The sequence below is a fragment of the Sorex araneus genome, chromosome X (genome assembly GCF_027595985.1).
Source record: "Sorex araneus isolate mSorAra2 chromosome X, mSorAra2.pri, whole genome shotgun sequence".
NCBI lineage: Eukaryota > Metazoa > Chordata > Mammalia > Eulipotyphla > Soricidae > Sorex > Sorex araneus.
This window is the reverse complement of record NC_073313.1, coordinates 183,038,207-183,055,291: the sequence shown is the minus strand read 5'-3', so window position 1 is coordinate 183,055,291 and position 17,085 is coordinate 183,038,207. Positions and strand designations below refer to the sequence as shown.

The window sequence follows — 17,085 nt, the reverse complement described above, 5'->3', positions numbered from 1 at the left end:
GAGTTTGGCCTCGATGGTATGTCCTCAGCAGATTCTGCTTTCTCATTGGGTTCTGTGTGTGCCTCATACCCAGTTGGTTTGGTGTGTTGAGGCTCCCTCACTTTGTACATACATATTCGTGCTCTGAAGCACCGTGTTTTTCACTACCCATTTGTAAAAATCTAAAATAAAAAGGCAGACTGCGCTGTATACTGTGAACGAACATGAAACTATCCACTCCCTGTGCAGAAAAGCAAGACAAGCACTGTGGGGACTAGTGTGGGTCGATCCCTAAGGTGGGTTGTGAGGTCAAAGCCACAGGTCTTAGTGTTCCCTGCCCTTAGTGCTCCCTGCACGCTCCCTGTGCGGAAAGCACTGCGCACTGTTGGTGTCTTCTGCATCTGTCTGGGAGCTCATTGGGTGGCATGGATTACCTTTCAAGGTGACATTGTCTTGCGCCACTGGTAGTCCTCTTTCTGGCCCTCTAGTCACCAGGAGGCCCGACTTTCTCATACACCTCACTCACTGCAGTGAACATCTCTTCCTGAGTCCCCCAGACACTAAATTCTACTCCCCACAATCGCCTTAGAATCGTCTAAGCCTGTGTAGAGCCAGGCTGGGGCAAACCTACACACGGACCCACCCGGGATTCCTATGCATTTACAAGCTACGTATTATGGAGGTGCTGGTGGGCATTTCTGTTTCTACCCACCCACCTCCCCAAAATGGGTGTATTATCAATGTAGCAACTTAGTTGTGGCCAGGAAACATTTAAGAACCTTCTCTGTCCCCAGTGGTTTGATTTGTGTGGGGAGGCAAGAGGCACCCCCATTCTCAAGTTGGCAAGCCCTTCTCGGCAAGCACCAGGCAGTTGATGGACTTGCAGCAGCCCAGCATCTGGACGCAGGTGTTCTCGGTGTGCCCGAAGGAGCAGAGCCACTGCTCACTGTAGCCTGAGGCACCTAAGTGTGCAATTGGGGGGCGGGGGGCGGAGAGGGGCTGTGCCACGGGACCACTAGAGCAGTTGAGTGGTCTCAACCCTGGGAACAGTTGAGCATGAGGAGAGAAATAGGGGCTGGCTTCCCGGAGGAAGGTCCCAGATGCCGCATAACATAGGGTCAGTCTCAGTGACAGAGATGGGGGCACAGAGAGAGGGCATGCTGGGAAGAGGAATCGCGTCAGCCCGGGTGGGAAACTTGACCCCTGACCCTGGCGGAGCCTCTTGTTCCCTGTGGGCTGTGGCCCGTCACCCTACTTGTCCCAGTAGCTTGATCGAAACCAACCGCAGCTGTGGCTTGGCTGTCACCCCAGCAGCATGTGACTCTGCCGCCTGAGGTGCCCCCCTTGCGCAGGGAGCTGTGTGGCCCACCGAGCTGCAAGCTGTGCCCCCTGCCCTTCCTGTGGCAGTCCACTCCCCGTGGCCCCCTCCTCTGCACTCTGAACTGGACTCCATCTCTGTGGCCCAGCGCCCAGCAGCCGTCCCAATGGGGACACGGCACTCAGAGAGCTGCTTTGCCAGATTCTCATTCCAGGGTGTCTCCTTCTGGTCCCGTGGATTTGGGGCCTGTTTCCTGCTCTCTGATTGCTTTCCTGCCTGCTTCATGCACTTTTGTCCTTTCTCCCTGCAGATGAAGCTACTGAACTTATATATCAAGAGGGCCCAGACCACGAACAGCAACAGCAGCAGCTCCTCGGACGTCTCCACTCACAGCTAATGGCCTTGCCCGAGTCTCTCTCCGTAGCCCTAAGTAGAAGCAATCAGTGGTGCCTGTCAGAGACCTTCCCGCCCGCCCCCCGTCATCGACTGCCCACCCACGCAAGGAGGCCCGCAAATATTTATTACAATCAGTATTTTGGTCCCTTCCAGCTTTTGTGTAGGATTTTTCTGGCATTGAATGTATCCGAAGCAAGGCCTGTATTGCAGCCTTCATACCGAACAGGAAGGAGAAAGAGAAGCCAAGAGCCATACTCAGACTCATTTTGTACAGCCTGCTGTGGTCCTGAAATCTTATGTGTGTCAGGGGGGGATGCCCAGGTTCTAAACTGCAGAGCTCTAGCCTGTACTTGGGAAGAACTCACATGTTCGCTTTGGTTAGTGATGCGTGGAAGCTGGGTGCAGTGCGTGCGTGCGTGTGCGTGCGCGTATGTGCATGTGTGTGTGTGTGTGTGTGTGTGTGTGTGTGTGTGTTTCTCTTACACCGCAGATGACTTTCTTCTACAGTCAGGGCCTGTGTTCGGGCAGCGCCCACCTCTCTCGTCCTGACACCATGCAAAGGTGGGGTGAGTTTCCAGTTGCCTTCGGAGACCTCCGAACATTGTGAACGGGTCTTGACAAGAAGTGAAGAGCAGACTGAAGGACAGTGTGGCCTTTTTAGAAACAGGCAAATGGAAGTTCGCCCTCTGGGTTCGAGGCAAAGTTTGGGCCTAGAACAGTCCCTTTCCACGGTCCCTTCCCAGGCCAGGCTCCTGGCCCCTGGCCCCTCCCAGCTGCTCCCGAAGCTCTCTGCGTGCCCCATGTTCATGTAGAATGGTGAATGGTGAAAGTTTAAATCCAGACACAGAAATCAAGGTGAACTTATGAGATCAGTGGGTTGTCTAATGTAGCATTTCATGAAGCATAGAAGACCCAAGAAAACTCATTTGTTTTGCTCCTGCGATCTTGGGGAAACTTCTGGCAAGGTCCTGTGAAAAGACGGGTGACACGGAGAGAGTACCACCTCTTCTCCCCAGCCCTTGTCTAAACTGCTCGATCCTGAAATGTTCTCCGTTAATCTGACAGATCTTTTCCATCTCAGTTTGGACAACTTTGTTTATTTGGGGATTAAAGTCAAAGTGAGAGAGCAGATTTTTTTTTAAATGGCCTGAAGTATTTCCTTGATCTGCTGTTGAACAGTCCTTGTTTAAGGAAAAAGTAATCACGATGAGTGTCAGATTGCAAAAAAAAAAAATTTTAACATGATTTTTAAAGTCTTTTTCCTTCAGTGAGAAACTACTGAAGAATCTGCTCCTTTCTTTTAAAAACTGTTGAGTTTGATTGCTCCAAGAAAAGTAGTTTTGGCATCTGGCTTCATAAGTTGCAAGTGACGTTCTTAAAGCCAACTGGGAATTTTGAATTCGATCTTGATGGCTTTTGTTATCTTCGTCTTTTTTCATCACTTCCAAATGGACCTGACATTTCCATCAGAAACATGCTTGTCTGCTGGTTAGTGTTGAGGAAGAAACATTTGCCATCCTGCCAAGGCCCCGCAGCCTCCTTCAGCCCCACAGACCCTCTCATTGGCCTTGGGACTGTGAAAGATACCCTAGCAAACATCACTCATTTTCACTCATAATTTATTGTAGATTCTTCTGCTGGGAAAATAGGCACTGAAAATGAAGGTCCAGAAACAGTGAAGCCGGAACACCTTGACAACAGGGTGTGTGTGTGTGTGTGTGTGTGTGTGTGTGTGTGTATGCGCGCACGCACGTGTGCATGCGTCACTTTGCACATGGAGGAAGTCAGGCCCCCGCCCCTGCTGCTGTTTGAGGGAGCCTAGGGGTATATATGAAGTAGCTGGCTGACTTTTGGTTCCAAACCTAACAAGAACAGACCTTACTTCGATCGATAAGATTCTTATTTGTTGTCGTTCCTGTTTCACACAAGGGAGTCTTTCCACACTCTGAATTAGTCGGAGCATCTCTTGATGACTCCTCTGTTGTAGAAATCTGCGTTCCAATTATTTATGAGTTCTCTCCCTCCCATGCTTTCTGGAAAGACCTTCCTACGCGCAGACCTGGCTGCCCAGGTCCCTGCAGGGTGTCCTTCCCCCACTCACCCCCACCCCTCAGTTGGAAGAACCTTGAACTTTGCACTCATAAAGGGCTGGCCTCACTGCCCCGGGCCCACCCTCCCGTCTCTCACCCCAGACATACAATCACTCGCAGGTCTCTGGGCCTCCCGCAGATGTGCTGCGGAGGAGACTCGCATGCCGCCACCAACCTCACGCGGACGGAGCCGCCCACTCCCAGCGCCCCCAGCTGCAGCCGCCTTGCCTTGCCGCTGCCACCCCACAAGGCTCTCAGACGCAGCAACCACCACAAAGGCGTGGGACCCCGCCACGGGGGTTGCGCCCCCTGTTTACCTGACTGTGCAGGGCCCCCCCACCCTCCACCCACCCACCCCCCACCACCACCACCCCTCCAGCCACAGGGCCGGGTCGTCAGGCTCCTGCTCTCCTTCAAGCTGCTGCCATTCCTCCTGGACCACAGTGCACCGAGGGTCGGGGGCGCCCCTGGCACGCTCCCGAGGTCACTGTGTGTGCTGGGGCCCCGAGCCCCTCCCAGGGCCCGCCTTTCTGTGGCTCGTCAGACACTCGCTTCTTCTCAACAGCCCGTGCTGGCAATGCAACTCGTTTTGGTCTCATCCATCCCTTTTTTTTTTTTTCTTTCCCCGCCGCCCATTATTTATCAAACTTTACTTGACCCAAGAAAGAACTGCAACTACAAACTCGGTAGCATCCCATCAGGACTTGGCAAACAATGACATTTAGAAATGGGGGGGGAAGAAGAAAAAGAAATCACCCTGAAAAGTCTCAGCCACCAAAATAGTTTGTGGCACCGTGTTGACAACAACGACGCATGGCCCCCGTCCCCCCCCCACCTCCACCCCCAGGTTGGGTTTTTGGTTTTTGGTTTTGTTTGGGGCTTTTTCATGTTACAATCCATATCTGTATTTATATCTTATTTGTTTCACTTTCAAGTGTATCATGGCAAATGTACAGATTTTTTTGTTGTTGTTAATAATGTGCTAGGATTTGCTAAAAAAGAAAACAAACAAAAAAAGGACCCTTTTGAGTTTGCCCTAGAATAAATGAAAATTAATTCAGTTTCCTGTGTTGTGGGTGCCACCTTCCTTCTCGCCCACTCACCCCGGCCTGGGAATGCAGCTACATGGCTGGGACGGGGCCCACGGCTGCTTTCTCCTTAAATAGGTCAAAGGGCTGCAGCTTGCAGAGTTGAGAGGGGTTCGGGTTCCGGCATGGAAATGCTGGGGCTTCGGGAGCCGGGCCACCCCTGCTCACCCCTTTCCTCACCTGAGCAGAGAGAACATTGCTTCCAGAATCCCGAGAGCAGGTAGGTGCTAGCCAGGGCCTCGGGAGGGCTTGGGAGTGGCAGAACATGGTGTTTGGAGGCTGCATGCCTGACCCCTGTGATTCCAGCTGTTTCTTTGAACCTTGCTTTGCTGAGTTTTCCACCATGGCCCACAAGGCAGCTCCAGCGTCAGCCCCCGAAGCTAAGAGCCCCCTTCCCCAACTGTGGGGGCCACCACCACCACCCCTCCTTGGGCCCGTGACTAAGGAGCCACGCAGCAGTCACTTCCTGTCTTTGTCATCTCATTTGTCCTGTGGAGGAGAAGCAGCTCACAGAGGCGCTTGTGAGTGTTCTTTGAGACAGGGTGAAACCGCTGATGGCCACGGCAGCCCCCTGCTATGAAGGGGCGATGCTCGGGAGGGAGTGAGCTCCATGCCTACGTGGGCAACCAATCCATTTCTCATGGAAAGCCCCAAGGGTGGGGACTGCGAGCAGGAGACCCAACGTTCTCACCCTTGTTTGTTGGAGCTATTGCCCTTCCTGAGTCCTGGCCGTCGTTGAGACTGTCACAGGCCAGGGTGTGTTGTGGACGTTGGGGGACAACAAACAAATGCAATCAGCAGTTTCGGAAGCACAGTGTGGCTAGGGCATGAACGGTCTGGAAGGGAAAATGAAATGGACCAGAACGATAGTACAGTGGGGAGGGTGTTTGCCTTGCCCACAGCCCACCCAGGTTCTACCCCCAGCATCCCATATGGTCCCCCAAGCAGTGCCTGAAGCAATTCCTGAGTGCAGAGCTGGGAGTAACCCCTGAGCATTGCTGGGTGTGGCCCAAAAAAGCAAAAATGGGTGGGGAGCAGAGAGATGGAACACTGGGAACATGGGTAGGGTGTTTGCACACAGCACAAACCCAGGTTCAATCTGCAGCGTCCGATGTCCTGAACACCAGGCGTGGTTCCTGAGTGCAGAACCAGGAGTAACTCCTGAGCATTGCTGGGTGTGGTGCAAAAACAAACAAATAAAAAAAAAACATTTCTACTCAATTATAGAAGGTTTCAGGAACCTCCCAAGCTTTTCAAAGCAAATGTCTGGTGGCTGAAACACCTGCACTGGCCATTCTTAGGCATCGACAGGGTAGGGGAATGGGGAGGGCATTGATAATCTGTTTACTTTTTCTGTTTTGGGGGCCACATCCAACGGAAGTCAGGACTTACTCCTGGCTCTGTGCTCAGGGATCACTCCGGGAAGTGCAGGCAAGACCATATGCAGTGCCAGGAACCGAACCCAGATTGGCCACATTGCAAAGCCAACACCTTAACCCCTGTTCTGCCTCTCTGGCGCCCTCGATCCTCTTTAAAAGCATTATTCTGCGGTGCGAGGGAGTGAGTCCAGGTTGCTCTGCGCTGCCTCCATCCATGGCCCTGAGGGGCCATTGGACAGAGGCAGCGGTAATGCCCACACTAAGCTTTAAAACCTCTTAAAATCTCAGCAGCAGTTTCCTTGCTGATTTTCACACCAGGCTTGCGAGGGGACTACGGGAGGTGTAGGCACAGCTGATTTCCAGTCAAGGTAACGCAGGCACCTGGAGAAAACTTGATAGGATTAGAATGGGCCTGGCCCTGGGCTCCTGCTCTTGAAGTTGGCAGCTGCCCGTCCCTGGGCCCAGAAGCAGAGGCTTGGAGCCCACACTGGGGGGCCGTAGATTCTGGGGCGCTGAGGCAGCACATTCCCAACTGGTGCCAAGGCGCTGCCGCTGCTGCCGAAACCTGTGTAGAACATTGGCTTTAAAACCCAACAGGTGGTTTGGGCCCACGCTCTAGGGCAAATCCTCAAGGACGGCTGTTGCAGAAGGCATGGCTGACTTGAGCGCTCTGCCCGTCCAACATGACCAGTGATGGATGGTGACATGTCGCATCACCCAGACCCAGGCTTTGGCGGGCAGAGGGTGCCAGAGGAAGCGCGGCGGTGCTGGGGGCACAGGCAGGAGCTCGCCGCTAGGGAAAGCTCTTCCCACAGAGCCTTCGTGCAAACTTCTCCTGGCCTCTCCGTTTCCTCCAGTATTTATTAACTCAGACTTTAGTGGCTGCAGGCAAGAGCGGACAAAGGTCATGTGAATGGGCATCTAATCCCAGATTATGTATTTGAAAACATTTAAATGCTTCCACGCCATTGCCCTCCTTGGATGCCGCGCCTGCCATTGGGCCTCCACAGGAGTGGGGCCCCTGGGGAAGTGGCCCGGCAGCCCCAGGATGCCTCACTCTGGGGCCCTCCCTGCCAGGGCGGCCCCAGTCCAGGGTCTGGCTTAGAACCATTTCCCTAGCAAGAGTGGTGCCAGTCTGGCCACCTCCACATGTCGGGGTTTGAGACGCTCCCCGTGTAGCCAGAAGCGGGTCCCATCTGCTTTGCAGGCTGCCCTGTCCACACAGGACAGCCCTCTACCTGCAGGAACAATCACCCACATGGACCGTTTACAAAGCTCTATACCGGCACTCAGCTGAGTTACTGGATGGATTTACAGCAGCCCTGGGACAGAGGGCTTACGGTGATTTCCTGCTTCACAGTTGAGGAACAGAGACCCGGGTTGACAGGGACAAGTCTGGGCCACACGGATAATAAGAAGTAGAACTGATGGCCTAGAGGCAGATCTGTGGCTGGAAGCACCTGCTTTGCACACCTGAAGCCTTGGGTTTGCTTCCCAGAAGCACCCACACGCACCAAGCCAGCCATCCCACTCCACCCCTACATGCCACAACACTCATGCAAGGCCAGGGGAGTGAGCACTGCGGTCAGGAGTGTCACCCAGTGCACCCTGGCTCTGCATGGTCCCTGAACAACTCTGGGAGCAGCCAGAAGCACTACAATGTGTGGCCCACCCTCTACTGCCACATTAAATGCTTTGTATTTTTTGGTTTGGGACCCACACCCAGCAAGGCTCAGTTCTAACTCCTGGCTCTGTGCTCAGGGAGCACTCCTGTTAGGGCTCGGGACCATCAGTGGTACTAAGGATTGAACCAGGGTCAGCCACATGCAAGTCAAGCACTCTACCTGCTGCACTATTACTCCAACCCCACATTCATTTTGTTTTCAGGCAGCCAGCCAGCCCCATCCTTCCAGGAGGGAGAACCCATGCCTAAAGGCACAAAGCAGCCCATCTGTTTGTGCAGGTGGTGACCAGGAGGGACTGAGGGCAAGAGCTTTGAGTACCACTTTGGCACTGCAGCTGCCATGTCCCCAGATGGAACCTAGTGGGCTTGGGGGGTCCAAGTCAAAAACTGCAACTGAAAGGAAATACTCCCTTGGAGCCGCCCTACACATTCTGGTGGATCAGGCAAGTGGATGTGCTGTAGGCCCAAAGGAGGTAGAACAGCTGCCAGGTGCAGCAGCCTTGGAAAGGGGTGGGATAGCCGAGTGCCCCCCAGAGGAGGGCCAGAGAAGTGGACCCTAAGCGGGGCCAAGGGCCCATTAAAAGAAAAAGCCAACACAGGGTCCTGCCTCTCTTTGCCTCCTTCATCTGATTAGCCCGTGAATAGAAAGGTGCCTTGAGCTCATGGCTATGAGTATTCCCACAGAACCTGGGTATTAAGGGGAGAGATGTTAATTCTTTCATCGAAATTTTTTTCTGGGCCCAGGAGTTGGACCTTACAAGGTGAGCAGCAGTTTGTGCTGAGGATGCACACGATGGTGTTGTTTGGTTCTTGGGGGCAGCTCAGCTGCACTTCCTAGCTTGTTCCCAGTGTCGTAGCTACCAAACAGCAGGAGGGTCACCAGGGTGTGTCCTACCTCCAGCCCCAGGGTTTGTCTCCTTATCTGGGAAGGAATGTGCCCTGCCTGCTGTTGTCCTGGCTGCGTGGCATCCAAACCCTTGTCCCCAGAATTCTTGAAAAGGTGATTAGCCAAGTCGGGAGGCAGGTCAGAAAAGAATATTAAGTCATGTGCCTGGCGTGCCCTGGTTTGATCCCTAGGACCACATGGTCCCCTCAACATCACTAGAGGGTCACCCCCAGAGGGTTACCTACTGGGTTTGATGCTGGAGGCTCCCAAGGTGGCCATTGGGGTGGCCCTGGCAGTCCCCAACACCGTAAGGCCCAAATAGTACCACATCCTCAGGGCCTCGTATTGAACCATTGACCTGCTGAGCCCCCAATTGCTGCAAGTGACTCCAGGGTACCCTGAGCACTCCTTGGGAGCTGCCACCTTACCCACAAAGAATGAAGTACAGAATAACCAAAGGATGGAAAACACAGAAGCAAAAAAACCTAGAAGCTACAAGTCGATGTAAAATCCATGCCATGGAGTCCCAGAGGAGAAAGGATGGAGCAGGAACAGTCTCTGCCAAAGACAGCAGTGAGGAATCTGCTACTGTGAGCTCAGGAGCAGGGCTGCAGCCACGTGCAGACAGTGCAGTGCCCCGGGCTGCCGTCCACCCCAGCCTCGCCTGAGCTCACCAAAGGGTGAACATGGTATTACTGTGGGTGATAGAATAGTCAGACCTAGATACATCATAACACTTTAGAAAAACACTGTAGCACTGTAGCACTGTCATCCTGTCCTCCTATTGTTCATAGGTTTGCTCGAGCAGGCACCAGTAATGTCTCCATTGTAAGACTTGTTTTACTGTTTTTGACATATCGAATATGCTACAGGTCGTTTGCCAGGCTCTGCCATGCAGGCAGGATACTCTCGGTAGCTTGCCAGGCTCTCCAAGAGGGATGGAGAAATCAAACCTGGGTCTACCACATGCAAGGCAAACACCCTACCCACGGTGCTATCGCTCCAAAAGTTAAGATTCCTTTCCTTTTTTCCTTTTCAAGTGTAATTTTTATTTATTATTATTATTATTTTGATTGAATCACCATGTATACACAGACAGTTACAAAGCTTTGGGGCTGGAGCGATAGCACAGTGGGTAGGGCCTTGCACGCGGCCAACCTGGGTTCGATTCCCAGCATCCCATATGGTCCCTTGAGAATTGCCAGGAGTAATTCCTGAGTGCATGAGCCAGGAGTAACCCCTGAGCATCGCCAGGTGTGACCCAAAAAGCAAGAAAAAAAAAAGCTGCTCATGGTCAGGGTTCAGTCATAGAATATTCCAACACCCATCCCTCTACCAGTGCACATTTCCCACCACCAATGTCCTCAGTTTCCCTCCCGCTACCCTCACCCCTTAAGTGTAATTTTTTAAATTAATAAGGACCAGAAATATACTGAAGTGGGTAAGGCCTTGCATGCAGCAGACCTGGATTCCATCCCTGACACCACCTGTGGTCCCCCAAGCACCACCAGAAGTGATCCCTGAGCAAAGAGCCAGAGTAAACTCCAAACACCACCGGGTGTGAACCTAACACCAAAATATAAATAAATACAAATCAAACTACAATGAGATACCACTTATCACACCCCACCCCCACTGTGTCCCACTCCCACTATGATGGATGTAGTTAAAAATTAATAAAGAAAATGACATTTCTGTAAAAATGTGAAGAAACTGGGAACCCTCTTATTGTTGGGAATATCAAATGATGCAGCCACTTTAAAAAACAATCTTGTGGGGGCTGGAGAGATAGCACAGTGGGTAGGGCGTTTGCCTTGCACGCGGCCGACCTGGGTTCAAATCCCAGCATCCCATATGGTCCCCTGAGCACGGTCAGGGGTAATTCCTGAGTGCAGAGCCAGGAGTAACCTCTGTGCATGGCCAGGTGTGACCCAAAAAGCCAAAAAAAAAAAAAAAACCAATCTTGTGGCATCTCATAAAATTAAAAACAGTATGAACAGAGTATGCAGTGATCTAGCAACTTCAAACCTTGACATTTTCCCATGGAAACTAAATACATAGGTCCATAGAACAACCAAAAGACACAATGGCAAGTGCCCGTTATGAATGGATAAACAAAATGTAATGTATTTGTGCATTAAAGTATTATTTGTCCATAAAAGGGAGTGGAGGACTAACACACACTAATATGGGTGAACCTTGAAATCATCATACTTTGTCAAAGAATGCAATCACAGAAGGCTACAATTTTTTTATATAAAATGTCCCCCAAAAGGTAATCTATAAATAGATTAGTAGTTGCCAAGAGTTGAGAGAGGAAGAGAATAGGAGCTTATGGATATGAAGTTTCCTTGGATATTAAAATATTTTGGATTTATGTGGTGGTGATGTTACTTTATGGAAATACTAAATTCACTTATTGCACATTTAAAAATAAAGTGACTCATAATAATATTGTGTTAAAATGTAATTTTGGGCTGGAGTGATAGCACAGCAGGTAAGGCAGTTTGCCTTGCAAGCAGCCAACCCTGGTTGGATGTCCGGATTCCCATATGGTCCCCTGAGCACCACCATGAGTAATTCCTGAGTGCAGAGCCAGGAGTAATGCTTGAGTATCACCTGGTGTGATGCAGAAAGCCAAAAATAAGTAAATAAAATGTAATTTTAAGATATTAAAATGCTAAGAATTTTAAAGAATATTAAGATAAAATGAAGAAACAATTGAAAAATACAGCAATCCAAAATTGACTTTAGAAAAAAAGAACTTGTAAATAATATTTAGCTTTTAAGGAAATTGGACACAGAATTTGTTAGTTTTCTTTGTTTTGTGCCACACGTGGTGATGCTCAGGAGTTACTCCTGGGTCTGCACTCAGGAATTACTCCTGGTGGTGTTCAAGGGTCCATATGGGATGCTGGGGATTGAACCCAGGTTGGCCTCATGCAAGGCAAATGACCCATCCACTGTACTATTGCTCCAGTTCCATTAACACAGAATTTAAAAATCTTCCTTCACACAAAGAATACTAAACCAGATGGCTATCTTTGTGTATTTTACCAAATATTTAAGGAAGGAAAAAATGCTAATTCCATACAAACTCCTCCAGAAAATGGAATAAGAGGGAGGCTGGAACGATAGTACAGGGGATAGGGTGTTTGCCTTGCACGCGGCCGACCCAGGTTCGATTCTCAACATCCTATATGGTCCCCTGAACACCCCTAGGAGAAATTCCTGAGTGTGTGAGCCAGGCATAACTCCTGTACATTGGCGGGTGTAACCCAAAAAGAAAAAAAAAAAGAGGAAATGCTACTGATCATTTCAGCATAACCTTAATATCAAAACAGATAAAAAATGATAAGAAGGGAGAACTACAAGCCAATTTCACATTAACATAGATACAAAAATCCCAAAGAAATATCACCAAACTGAATCTTATAATAAACTACAATGATGAAGTTTCACGCTTTTAACATTAGAAATCCATTCCAGGTGCTGGAGTGATAGCACAGCGGGTAGGGCATTTGCCTTGCACAAGGTGACCTGGGTTCGATTCCCAGCATCCCATATGGTCCCCTGAGCATCGCCAGGAGTAATTCCTGAGTGCAGAGCCAGGAGTAACCCCTGAGCATCGCCAGGTGTGACCCAAAAAGCAAAAACAAACAAACAAAAAAACAAACAAACAAGAATCAATCCCAAGCACCTCATGTGGCTCCCTGAGCCGACCAGGAGTGAGCACAGAGCCCAGAGTAAGTCCTGAGCATCACCAGGTATGACCCCCCAAAAAATAAAAACAAAAAGTCTATGTTAACTTTCACCACCATACAGTTTCAAATGTGTTTTATTGTGATGAAAACTTTTCCTTCTGCTTTACTAGGGGCTTTCGAACATGAAGAGAATGTTAGTAGCTGTGGTCACAGTGCTTGTTATACAAGGATGCTTTCTTATCTGATAGAGGCTGCCTATTTAAAAAAAATTTTTTATTGAATCATTGTGAAATATCGTTACAAAGCTTTCATGTTTGAGTTTCAGTCATACAATGATGGAACACCCATCCCTCCACCAGGCACATTTTCTACCACCAATGTCCCCAGTATACCCCTCACATCCCAACCCTCCCCCTGCCTCTATGGAAAACAGTTTCCCCCATGGTCTCTCTCTAATTTGGGGCATTATATTTTGCAATACAGATACTGAGAGGCTATTGTGCTTGGTCTTTTATCTACTTTCAGCACATATCTCCCATCCCGAACAATCCTTCCAACCATCATTGACTTAGTGCTCCCTTCTCTGTCCCAGATGTCTTCTCCCTCAGCTCATGAGGCAGGTTTCCAACCATGGAGCAATATTCCTGACCCTTGTGTCTCTTGTCCTTGGGTGTCAGTCTTATATTACCTTATTTTATATTCCACAAGTGAGTGCAGTCATCTTCTGTCTGTCTCTCTCTTTCTGACTCACTTTGCTTAGCATGATACTCTCCATGACTATCCACTTACAAGCAAATTTCATGACTTCATCTTTACTAATAGCTGCATAGTATTCCATTGTGTAGATGCACCAAAGTTTCCTTAACCAGTCATCTGTTCTCGGGCACTCAGATTGTTTCCAGATTCTGGCTATTGTGAACAATGAGGCTGCCTATTGAAGAAGAAGAAGAAGAAGAAGAAGAAGAAGAAGAAGAAGAAGAAGAAGAAGAAGAAGAAGAAGAAGAAGAAGAAGAAGAAGAAGAAGAAGAAGAAGAAGAAGAAGAAGAAGAGGAGGAGGAGGAGGAGGAGGAGGAGGAGGAGGAGGAGGAGGAGGAGGAGGAGGAGGAGGAGGAGGAGGAGGAGGAGGAGGAGGAGGAGGAGGAGGAGGAGGAGGAGGAGGAGGTTGGGGGGGAGGAGGAGGTTGGGGGGGAGGAGGAGGAGGAGGTTGGGGGGGAGGAGGAGGAGGAGGAGAAGGAGGGGAGGAGGAGGAGGGGAGGAGGAGGAGGGGAGGAGGAGGAGGAGGGGGAGGAGGAGGAGGAGGAGGAAGAAAGACTCAGAGCCAGAGAGATTGTACAGTACTTAGGGTGCTTGCCTTGTACACAGCTGACCCAGGTTTGATCTCCAGCATCCCATACAATTTCTGAGCTCATCAGAAGTGATTCCTGAGTGCAGAGTCAGTAGTAAGCCCTGAGCATCGCTAGGTGTGGCTCAAAAAAAATGTGCACAACAATTTTTATATTCTTCCTTTTAAGAGCTGGAATCTAATTTCTTTACTGGCATGAGCTAGACTTAATGACTCAGCGCATGTATAGTAAAAGTGGCTGTGTAGGATTTCTGAGACTAGGTCATAGAGACTTCCTCTGACTTTCTCTGGGATCCTTTGTTCTCTGAGGAACAAGCAGGTGTGTGAAAGGACATGCATAGCTTGAGGAAGAGAGGCCCACGGCATGGAATCTAGGCCTCCAGCCAACAGCCTTCTGAGAGACCCTTCTGCGAGCAGCCCTCAGCCCCAGTCAGGCCGGTGGAGGTGAGTGACAGCCTTGTTGACAGCTGCATCAAGAGAGCCAGACTCACCAGCTGTGTATGTAAAATTAAAATGGTTGTTATGGGCCAAGGAGATAGTGCAGTGGGTAGGGAGGGCGTTGCCTTACATGCAGCTGACCAGGGTTCAATCCCCCACAGCCATATGGTCCCCCCAGCACCGCCAGAAGTGATCCTTAAACAGAGTCAAGGACTAAGCTCTGAGCACTGAGCACTGCGGCCCCTCCCTCCTAAAGGTTGTTATTTGGTGGGGGCACTGTTGGGCCACACTCAGTGGTGCTCATTGGTCATTTCCAGCTGTGCTCAAGAGTGACCCCTGGTGGAGCTTGGGAGGACCACACAGATGCAGGGGATTCAAGCCAGGATTGGGGGGAGGCAAGGCAAGACAGTACCTTACAGTTTGTACTATCTCTGATCCCAAGATGTTTATTTTCCTCTGAAAATTATATATTTTTTAAAAGCGTCCAATACATTTTGGTCTATTATGTTTTACTTTCCTTGTCTCAAGGTTTTCAGTTGTTTTAATTTTTTTTTTTATTTTTCCCACACCAGAAGGCACTTGCAGGGCTGCTTCTGGCTCTGTGTTTGGGTGTTGCTGCTAGTGGTGCTGGGGCTATGTGGCATTAGGACTGATCACGCAGAACACTTGAGCTAACCTTCGGGTCCCTCAGAAGATTGCTCTCACAAGATTTAGTCTTTATTCATTAAGGTTTTTTTTAAGTGTATGTTTGACTCATTTGACTAAAAATTTTATGGTTTTCCTTCTGATACTATCTTCTATTTCCATTCCATTTTCACTAGCAATGATATTTTATAAAACCCAACCTTTTTGAGAATTTATAAAGACTTGTTTGAAGCCTAGGTTAGTATCTGTTCTGGAGAATATTCTGGATGTACTCGAGAGACTAGTTATTGTGTAGCTTTGGTATGGATAATCTGCATATATTTATTATATATTATTATTATGTAGTGTTATTTAAGCCCTCTGTTTTCTTATCTATATTCCACCTGCTTGTTTCATTCATTATTGAAAATGAGATTTCAAAGTCTCTTGCTGTTTTTACAAAGAGCTTTAATGTTTGGGATAAACATGCTTCTCCTTATAATATTTCTAGTTGTTTCATATCTTTGATTATTATAGTCTGTTCTAATACTTTGTTTCTTGTAACCTTTTAAAATTTAAAGTACACTTTTAAAATTTTATTATAGCTACTTTATTTTTTCCACAGCATTTTATTGTCAATTTACCCAAATCTAAAAATCAAAGAAATTGTTTATAGACAGTTTATGGCTATATCCTGTTTTTTTTCCAATTTTACTGAGGCTTAATTGACAAATAAAATTGTGACATTGAAACTTTAAGTTATAATTATTTAATATAAAAGTTATTTGATAGTTGATAAAGATATTTGACAAAGAAGTTACAGTTGTGTAGCAAGTCCTATGCCTGTGTTTAAAGAAACACAGGTGGTTTGGCATATTTATTTCTTTAAATGAGATATGTTTTATTTTCTCTATGTACATCCTTTTTAGGGGGCTAAAAATTGAGCATTTGAACTTGGGACTACCATATCAGTCTTTGAAAACTGGTTCTGAGCAAGGGAAGACCTTCACCAATCTATCTGCATGATGTTTAAGATCTCTCAGGCCTTTTCTGGGCATGCATCTCCCTTGGACGTGTGTGTGTGTGTGTGTGTGTGTGTGTGTGTGTGTGTGTGTGTTTGACCACTTACATGATTACTTTGAAATGTTTTGATTTTCAGAACCAGAGGAATAGTTGCAGGGATTTAGAGCACCAACTTGCAAGTGTATGATCATAAGTTCAACCCCACTCTGTCCCACAAGCACCAACCATCCTGGGAACAGTGTTGGTGTTTGTGACTCCTTTCCCTCAGTACTCAAGTGACTTCTGGCTGCCAGAAGTGTGGAAGCACCACAAAATGGAATGTGAACCCTGGTGAGCACTTCAGCTAAAAGTGAGGTGCATGGGTCATAAGTGCAGCCTCTGTCACGTATATGTGTGGTGCTGCAGGGACCCTGGAGAGTGTCACAACCATCACTTACGTGTCTCAACTAAGTGCGAGCCTGTATCAGCGCCAGAGTTAATGGGGTACAGACCTCAGTGAGCACTGTGGCCCTGCCATCTGCCATGCGTTCCCAATGAACATCACAGCTAAAAAGTTATGAGCACTGACTGGGCATGCATGCAAACTCCAGTTGTTACATCATCAACAAAGGGAAGAGGGAGGTATGGAATAACATATAAAACACAGAACATTCAATTATTGGTCCTTTTTTAAAATTTTTTTAAATTTTATTTTCATAAAATTTTCACAATAATTGATTATGTTCAATATTTCAACACCAATCCCCCCACCATTACACTTTCCCACCACCATTATTTCAATTTTTCCCACCACTACTCAAGCCTGCCCCACAGGCAGATGCAAGATAATTTAGCACAGCAGGTAGGGCATTTGCCTTGCACGCGGCCAACCCAGATTCGATTCCTCCGTCCCTCTAGAAGAGCCTGGCAAGCTACTGAGAGTATCCTGCCCGCACGGCAGAGCCTGGCAAGCTCCCCATGGCGTATTCGATGTGCCAAAAACAGTAACAAGTCTCAGAGTGGAGAAGTTACTGGTGCCTGCTCGAGCAAATCGATGAACAGTGGGAGGACAATGCTACAGACAGTGCTTGTTATAAATAGTATGAGATGGGGCTGGAGTGATAGCACAGCAGGTAGGGCATTTGCCTTGCACGT

The 17,085-nt window shown here is 48.6% G+C and overlaps 1 protein-coding gene across 25 annotated transcripts in view; it reads left to right on the top strand.

Annotated features, from left to right (window-relative positions):
• The window catches only part of CLASP1 (cytoplasmic linker associated protein 1), a 242,752-nt gene extending 237,908 nt beyond the window's left edge, over positions 1-4,844 (top strand). For all 25 annotated transcript variants that reach the window (XM_055123331.1, XM_055123325.1, XM_055123330.1 and 22 more), the window contains one exon: positions 1,608-4,844. In XM_055123331.1, the coding sequence (XP_054979306.1) occupies positions 1,608-1,694 (87 nt within the window). In that variant the 3' untranslated portion in view covers positions 1,695-4,844. The remainder of the gene's footprint in view (positions 1-1,607) is intronic.
• Positions 4,845-17,085: the final 12,241 nt, after the last annotated feature.